Source organism: Coregonus clupeaformis, unplaced genomic scaffold (genome assembly GCF_020615455.1).
Source record: "Coregonus clupeaformis isolate EN_2021a unplaced genomic scaffold, ASM2061545v1 scaf0707, whole genome shotgun sequence".
Taxonomy (NCBI): domain Eukaryota; kingdom Metazoa; phylum Chordata; class Actinopteri; order Salmoniformes; family Salmonidae; genus Coregonus; species Coregonus clupeaformis.
This window is the reverse complement of record NW_025534162.1, coordinates 175,599-184,596: the sequence shown is the minus strand read 5'-3', so window position 1 is coordinate 184,596 and position 8,998 is coordinate 175,599. Positions and strand designations below refer to the sequence as shown.

General features: G+C 42.3%; 2 protein-coding genes across 2 annotated transcripts in view; both read left to right on the top strand.

The window, feature by feature from the left end:
- Nucleotides 1-2,051: 2,051 nt before the first annotated feature.
- LOC121558832 (interferon-inducible GTPase 5-like) lies at nt 2,052-3,990 on the top strand. Its single transcript, XM_041872192.2, has 2 exons — nt 2,052-2,215; nt 2,652-3,990. Exon 2 carries the CDS (start codon nt 2,654-2,656, stop codon nt 3,800-3,802), a length of 1,149 nt encoding a protein of 382 aa, XP_041728126.1. The 5' UTR covers nt 2,052-2,215; nt 2,652-2,653; the 3' UTR covers nt 3,803-3,990.
- A 792-nt stretch (nt 3,991-4,782) lies between these two features.
- Nucleotides 4,783-8,998, top strand: part of LOC121558836 (B-cell receptor CD22) — a 42,586-nt gene continuing 38,370 nt past the window's right edge. Inside the window, exon 1 of the mRNA XM_045216426.1 lies at nt 4,783-4,864. The gene's annotated coding sequence lies outside the window, so the exon portion shown is untranslated. The remainder of the gene's footprint in view (nt 4,865-8,998) is intronic.

Here is an 8,998-nt window from a genome sequence, read left to right as displayed (position 1 = left end):
CAGGAGTTGGCGGATGCTTTAGTCCAGGTCTGGGAGGAGATCCCTCAGGAGACCATCCGCCACCTCATCAGGAGCATGTCCAGGCGTTGTAGGGAGGTCATAACGGCACGTGGAGGCCACACACACTACTGAGCCTCATTTTGACTTGTTTTAAGGACATTACATCAAAGTTGGATCCGCCTGTAGTGTGGTTTTCCACTTTAATTTTGAGGGTGACTCCAAATCCAGACCTCCATGGGTTGATACATTTGATTTCCATTGATAATTTTTGTGTGATTTTGTTGTCAGCACTTTCAACTATGTAAAGAAAAAAGTATTTAATAAGATTATTTCATTCATTCAGATCTAGGATGTGTTATTTTAGTGTTCCCTTTATTTTTTTGAGCAGTGTAGTTTTGGAAAAAAAAAAAAATTCAGCCCTGTGTCACCCGGTATCTACCTGGTGGTTGTAAATGTTTATTACAATTTGTTGCTAGTTGCACACAGATAACAAGTATTTGCAAAATAAGTTTACGTAATATTACTTTTGTAATGATTCTGTATTTGTGTCACATTTTACATTTATATTTACGTCATTTAGCAGACGCTCTTATCCAGAGCGACTTACAGTTAGTAGTCACCATGGGGAAGGACTGACTAAGATGTGGTTTGGAGAAGTAGAGGTCTAACCATTTCTCGTTTTTCTCCTTTGTCCTTTCATGTTTTTGCATTTTGATTTAACCCTAACCCTATATATTGAGGCACTACCTTACTTTTGATGGTTGTGTGTATTTTAGTTGTTTTTTATCTGAAATTTGTTCAAAGAATTTGTAAATTATGTTTTTGGTTTTTTAAATATGCTCTGTATCAATATACGGTTTTATCTTGGTAAAGACGTTCCTAAAGTTAACACTATGGTGTCCCGTCTACTTATTAATACAGCAGAAGAGGCTGGTGGGAGGAGCTATAGGAGGACAGGCTCATTGTAATGGCTGGAATGGAATAGATGGAATGGTATCAAACATATGGAAACCACATGTATGACTCTGTTCCATTAATTCCAATCCAGCCATTACAACGAGCCAGTCCTCCTATAGCTCCTCCCACCAGCCTCCTCTGTAATACATGGTGTCACAAGTTGGATGTCTATTATCTCCACAAATTGTATTGGACAGTGACTATACAGATGGTATGACTGTAGAGAACAGTAGATGTTTTCTATAGAACTAATCCAGTTCATTCACCATTTATTCTATGTTGATTTAATTAAGATGTATCCGTTCAAGATCATGTCCTATAAACAACCACTAAATGGAGACACTCCATTTGACACGATAACTGCAAAGCCACATTGTTTACAAGCCCACTTCTAAACCCATTCTCAGTTTGAGCTTTTATCATAATACTCATTTATCAGAAAAGGAAACTGATTTAAGGTGATCTCAACCATCTGCTAGTGTAAGTGAAGACAGACCAACAGGCTCTGATTGGAAAGCAGATGTTTAAAATTAACCCTGAAACTCTCAGATGTCGGCAGAGGTTTCTCGCATGGTTTCCTCTAAACACAAAACACAAAGAGGTGTGTGTGTGAGTTAAAGTAGCAGGAAATGGACACTATCCAACTCCCTTTCACACTAGAAATCTGATTGTGTTGTGGTGGTTGTTTCTTTGGTACTGTAGGAAGTTGTTGTGTATCATAGAACTGCTACTTTAACAGATATCCAGGCATGAGGCCCTGGTTGGAAACTCACATCAGACTAAGTATCAATAGAGTAAATTAATGCATTATCAGTTACAGTTACACCCTACTTCTTCGTTTTAATACCAAACTGTGAAATTATGTGTTGAAGAAGAGAAACTAACCTGTAGCAATCAAGGAATTCTTAAAGAGCTACTGAACAAACCCATGTACAAACACCTGTGTTATTCCTCAGGTTTGGATTAGAAGAAAATGAAGATGAAAAAAACCATGTCCACGTCACCTGCCACCTGCCACTTGTCAGTGTGAGCATCATGGACTCTGTCGTGTGTATGTGCTCACACTCATACTGGATTAAGGGTGGGATTACAGGATTAGAATGTTCCACTCACAGTACAGAGCCTGTAAATAGATCTAGCAGACACAGTCAGCACACTTCACTTGTATTGAGGATATACAGTATCTGCTATTAATCATTGGATAAGGATGTATTTCCCTTTTAACGTCTGCCCTTAGGGCTTTCCATCTAGGTCTAAGGTAAGGCATAGACAGTAGCATACATTAGTACTGTAGACCAAGACAGTTATTTGGATCTAAGATTGTGTGTTTGTTTACACAACACTTACTACTTATCCAATACTGTAATTTGACCAATTATGTACATTATTATTCTGTTAAATACCTAAAATCTGATGCATTGTGTTAAAAAACGGTTTTATTGTGTTCCCACTTATCCCCAATTGACTAAGCAGTAAGGTCCTCAAGGGCTGCACTGTATGTTAGCGTTTGTTCTTGCCTTCTATTCAGAGACTAATAAATACCTCAGTATTAAACTGCGTGGACATAACAGATAATCAATTATCAATTGAATTGATCAATTACGTGCCCAAGAAATGTATTCCTCCACTATTAAGATGTGTGTGTGTTCCTTTGTGTTGTTCTATGCTAATGACCAACCTCACCTCTCTCACAGCCATGGCAGCAGATGTTGTATCTCACAGCCTGAACCTCCTGGAGACTCTCAAAGAGTCCATTGAGAACAACAAGCTGTCAGATGTCAAGGATGCTGTGGAGGACCTCCTGATCAGCCGGATCAACCTGGCCGTGGCAGGAGAGCGGTGTCCTGAGAAGTCTGCATTCATCAACGCCCTCCGCGGCCTGGGACCTGAGGATGAAGGAGCTGCCCTGTCCCCCTGCCCCACTCCTCCAGAGGAGATGTCCATCTATCCCAATCCCAAGCACCCTGACTTCAGGCTCTGGGACTTGCCACCCACCCCCGCAGCCTTGCCTTTTGACCCGGAAGGGTACATGGAGCGAGTGAAGTTCCTGCGGTACAACGTGGTGGTCATGGCGTTCACACAGAGTCTCCAGGCCAACAGCGTGGCGGTGTTTCTGGAAGCCCGCTCTGTGCAGAGGGACACTGTGTACTTTGCCCTGCTGGCCTCAGAGAAGGACACAGAAAAGGGTCTGGAGGAGAGGCGTAAGGCCAGCCTGGAGTTGTTGAAGGCCCAGGGGGTGGCCCTGCCTAAGGTTTTCCTAGTGAGGCCCTCCTGTCTGGAGAAACTTGACTTCCCAGGCCTCCTGGAGGAGATGGAGAGGGACCTCCCAGAGATCCGGGCCCATGCCCTCCTCCTGGCCCTGCCCACTCTCTCCCCAGTCCTGGTCACCCAGAAGAGGGACGCCTTCAAGGCCCTGGTCTGGGCGGCCGCGTCACTCTCTGGCGGGGTGTCGGCCATCCCCGTGCCCCTGGTGGCCTCCATGGTGGACGCCAGAGTGGGTGTGAGGATCCTCACCAAGGCCAGGGCCTCGCTCTGTCTGGATGATGAATCCGTGGAGCGGTTGGCACGGCAACGCGGCGTGGACCCGGCAAGGCTCAAAGCCCTGCGGACGTGTAACCTGTCGGCTGAAGTCACCAAGGGGGAGGTAAAGCTTCGGCTGGCAGCGGCAGAGAAGGAGTTGACCACGAACACAACCCGGCTGGTGGAGATGGCCATGCCCAGGCACGCCCGCTCAGCCGGTCGTTCCTTCACTGCCATGCTGCAGGCTCTCAATGGGGCCATCGATGAGATGGGGGTTGACGCAGAGAAGATACTGGCTGCTGCTGGTATAGGGGAGGGGAAATGAAGGAGGTCAAGAGGAGGGCTAAAAATACCTGGGTCATATTCATTAGGGAGTGCAATGAAAAAAGTTGTAAAACATTTGGCAATGGAAACGCAAATGTGCATTACATAGACCTTACCTGCAGTCAAATGACCTAGTGGCCTCATGGGTAAAATGGTATTAATATTTTTCATAATAAACACTATTTCAAAAACCCTGCAGAAAATCTGGTGTTTCTATGTCAAACAGTTTCGGTCTTCTGTGATGTGTGTAAAGTGTAATATTGGGACGCAAACTCAAAATGTTATACATTTCAACTCTATAGCTGACAGGGTAGAGGTGTCTTCTTTTTTAAAGCCCAGATCCATGCGTGTGAGGTGTATACCTTTGTTTCAAAGTAGATTTGTTAAAGACTACCAAGAAGCACTCTGTGTGACCCTGATTTAGCCCACTGCAGCAAAATCCAAGTCCATGTTTCAGTACATTTTCTTCCGTTTGCTGCCTAATGAATGTGACCCTGTTATTTTCATATCACTTTTGCTCCGTTTTTTTACAATGGGCTTTTACATGTTTTGTCATTCACAATCAATAGCAGTGCCAATGTGAATAGGAGTTATTCAACTTGAATCAAGTAACTTGGGCAGTATAGCATGTCGTCTTTATATGCAATAACATATTTTCACAGACAAATATGTGTCGGTACTGTATGTCTGCTTCAATCAGCACGGTTTTACTCAGAAAGTATTGTACAGTACGGTGCCTCATGTTCTTCATGTACAACAACCACACACACTACACATACTGTAAATTTGAACAAAACATCTGACAGATGAAGTGAGGCTAAGCTCACTTCACAAATACAGTACTGTACAGTGCAGAATGGAAAATAGATACAGTACCTCCCTCCATCATCAACCCCAAATCATACAAATAGATGCTTGTCTGTCATGCTTGGATGGACATGCAAAAACAAATGCAATGCCTGGCAGAAGGGTTCCTCTTTTAGTTTCTCATCCTTATTTTGAGAAGACAGATATGCTGCAGATATCTTTCACAAGACAGTCATCACAGCGAATCACTTCTGAGGTAAGAATAAATCATTTTGTGAATGTTAGCTATTTTTTACCTATGTCTACCCATTATAAAGTGAGAAATGTATCTTGGATACATCTTTATTCACAGTAATACTGAGCTGATAATATGAAATACAGAATGTGCACATTGATATGAACAGCTTTTAATAAGATTTCATGTTTTTAAAATGCTGTCAGTTCCTGTCTCAATGTGCACATTATGTATTTCACATTATCAGCTCAGTATGACCATAAACAAACATTTCTCACTCTAATATATAAGTAATTATAAAGTGTCACCAATACATTTCTTATATGAACATGTACAGTCATTTAGATATTTCTGTCTCAATGATATGGTAATAATGAGAGAGAGAACCAACAATTGCATGATAGAATAATCGAATGGGAAGTTTAAACTTAAGTTCCTGGCCTCCACCTGACCAAAGCTTTAGGAAAAACAAATTGGGTGGCGCCATCAAACAGGCAATAATATAGGCCTACACTAGGCTACTGTCAATATAATTTTCAGTTAACGTTACTTGTACAAGTTAAACTTCTAAACAGATATTCATATTATTGTGGAAGTGTTTATTCTGGCATAGACTACATTTATTTCGTCACAGATGCATCTGTGAATACAGGCTTTGAAAATTAAACAAATAAAAAGTGCAACGAGAACCATTTGGCCTATTTTTCTTTTCATTATAAATTAATCTACCTAAAGGTTTCTGGCAAGGAACACAATCATGTTCACCTTTTCTGGTTTAATAGACTGCAGAGGTGGGTAACAATATTGCCTGCTGTAGGCCTACTGAAAACACATTGCTTAGCTCTGCCCAGTGATGTCGTCTATCGTTAACATACGCACTCGATCTAATTGTCCAAAATCACAATTGAAATGGTCTCGTATCACACTGTAGGCCTACAACGTTTGATTCCAAATCACCATTCAAAGTTATCGGTACCACACATCACCGTATGATTGGTTTATATTTATTTATTTGCACACAAGAAAATACAATATTGGTAAGATGATTTGCACATTGTAGTCTAATGATTAGACTTTAATCGGTGGTTTGTGCATGACACAGGCTTCATTACAGACCATTTACAGCGTTGCTAGGCAACTCAACGAGGCGCTCCCCCCTGCCCCCTGTAAAAAAAAGAAGAAAATAAATAGACAATACAATCCTATATCAACGATGTTTGGACAGGTCGATGGGACGATGTGTCATTCCAGACATCGCCCAACCCTTGTAGAAAAAAACGAAGGAAAGGAAGCACTGCTAAGGTACACAATAGTAGATTTAGGTAGACAGAAGGTGCTCTTTGGTAAAAGCGGTAAATTGGTCATCATAAAGAAAGGAGGACCAAGGCACTCTTCATATAATTAATTAAAATGCCTTTATTTGTATGGCATGTATGACAACGTTTTAAAAAAAAACTCCGACGCGTTTCGGCTGCATGGCCTTCGCCCATTCATATACACCCCCAGGCCCAGGAAGAATACTGTAGCCCTATTCGCACTAATATTACTAGAGAACGTTGGTTGTTTTTACTACCCCCGAATATCCGTTATTCCAGAGTATGTTTCGTACGGAATGAGTTTTTCCCAAACTGCCTCCTGTAATTGTATTTATTTATACATTGACAGTTATGACCGAAGCCTGGAGTTTTTTTTCTTGGCGCGAAGATATTTCAGCAATTCCTGGCTACTGGCTACACCGATAACTCGAGCTTGGTTCCCAAGTTTCTAAACCATACCAAACCATCTTTACCAAACCATCTTTGGTATAGTGTCGCCATAATATTTTATTTAGCGATCCGGTGTAGAAAGCCCTATTCCGACGGGAAAAGTTTTACTGGGGGAGCTAAGGTAATGTAATTATGTACACATGCTGGGGTAATAATTACATAGTACATTTCACAGTAAATTGGTCATCAAAAAGAAAGGAGGACCAAGGCACATTTCATATAATTAATTAAAATGGCTTTATTTGTATGGCATGTTCAATGGAAACAAAGTTAGGGTAATAATTACATAACTGACGTTCTATAGTAATATTAGTCCCGTGCGAATAGGGCGGAAAACCTCCTAAATGCCCCACAGCCTTCAGATGTGAGCAAAACTTTTGACTGGGGGAGGTCTGGTAATGTATTCCAGACAGAATAACCTACTGTTTTTTTTTTTTCAAACTCCAAGCTCCTCAGATAATAGCCTACCAGTCCCGTGTGAATCGACATCCCTGTGTTTTGAGAGAAATGTCTGAGTTTGACAGGTGTTGCTCGCGGTTTGAGCAAGAAAATAATAACTGATTCGATCAATTGAACGAAGTGCTGCGCATAGCCTACATATGAAGGGCCTAATTGTAACATCTTTCAGATGTTCATTGGCAAACTTCAGATGGGCCTGTATATGTGCTTTCTTGAACAGGGGGACCTTGCGGGCGCTGCAGGATTTCAGTCCTTCACTGCGTAGTGTGTTACCAATTGTTTTCTTGGTGACTATGGTCCCAGCTGCCTTGAGATCATTGACAAGATCCTCCCGTGTAGTTCTGGGCTGATTCCTCACCGTTCTCATGATCATTGCAACTCCACGAGGTGAGATCTTGCATGCAGCCCCAGCCTGAGGGAGATTGACAGTTATTTTGTGTTTCTTCCATTTGCGAATAATCGCACCAACTGTTGTCACCTTCTCACCAAGCTGCTTGGCGATGGTCTTGTAGCCCATTCCAGCCTTGTGTAGGTCTACAATCTTGTCCCTGACATCCTCGGAGAGCTCTTTGGTCTTGGCCATGGTGGAGAGTTTGGAATCTGATTGATTGATTGCTTCTGTGGACAGGTGTCTTTTATACAGGTAACAAACTGAGATTAGGAGCACTCCCTTTAAGAGTGTGCTCCTAATCTCAGCTCGTTACCTGTATAAAAGACACCTGGGAGCCAGAAATCTTTCTGATTGAGAGGGGTCAAATACTTATTTCCCTCATTAAAATGCAAATCAATTTATAACATTTTTGACATGCGTTTTTCTGGACTTTTTTGTTGTTATTCTGTCTCTCACTGTTCAAATAAACCTACCATTAAAATTATACACTGATCATTTCTTTGTCGGTGGGCAAACGTACAAAATCAGCAGGGGATCAAATACTTTTTCCCCTCACTGTATACTGTATACAGTGGGGAGAACAAGTATTTGATACACTGCCGATTTTCCTACTTACAAAGCATGTAGAGGTCTGTAATTTTTATCATAGGTACACTTCAACTGTGAGAGACGACATCTAAAACAAAAATCTAAAAAATCACATTGTATGATTTTTAAGTAATTAATTTGCATTTTATTGCATGACATAAGTATTTGATACATCAGAAAAGCAGAACTTAATATTTGGTAGAGAAACCTTTGTTTGCAATTACAGAGATCATACATTTCCTGTAGGTCTTAACCAGGTTTGCACACACTGCAGCAGGGATTTTGGCCCACTCCTCCATACAGACCTTCTCCATATTCTTCAGGTTTAGGGGCTGTCGCTGGGCAATACGGACTTTCAGCTCCCTCCAAAGATGTTCTATTGGGTTCAGGTCCGGAGACTGGCTAGGCCACTCCAGGACCTTCAGATGCTTCTTACGGAGCCACTCCTTAGTTGCCCTGGCTGTGTGTTTCGGGTCATTGTCATGCTGGAAGACCCAGCCACGACCCATCTTCAATGCTCTTACTGAGGGAAGGAGGTTGTTGGCCAAGATCTCGCGATACATGGCCCCATCCATCCCCTTTGCAGAAAAGCATCCCCAAAGAATGATGTTTCCACCTCCCTGCTTCACGGTTGGGATTGTGTTCTTGGGGTTGTACTCATCCTTCTTCTTCCTCCAAACACGGCGAGTGGAGTTTAGACCAAAAAGCTCTATTTTTGTCTCATCAGACCACATGACCTTCTCCCATTCCTCCTCTGGATCATCCAGATGGTCATTGGCAAACTTCAGACGGGCCTGGACATGCGCTGGCTTGAGCAGGGGGACCTTGCGTGCGCTGCAGGATTTTAATCCATGACTGCGTAGTGTGTTACTAATGGTTTTCTTTGAGACTGTGGTCCCAGCTCTCTTCAGGTCATTGACCAGGTCCTGCCGTGTAGTTCTGGGCTGATCC

Coding starts and splice junctions, on each gene's coding strand:
- LOC121558832 (XM_041872192.2), top strand. CDS start 2,654: ATGGCAGCAGATGTTGTATCTCACAGCCTGAACCTCCTGGAGACTCTC.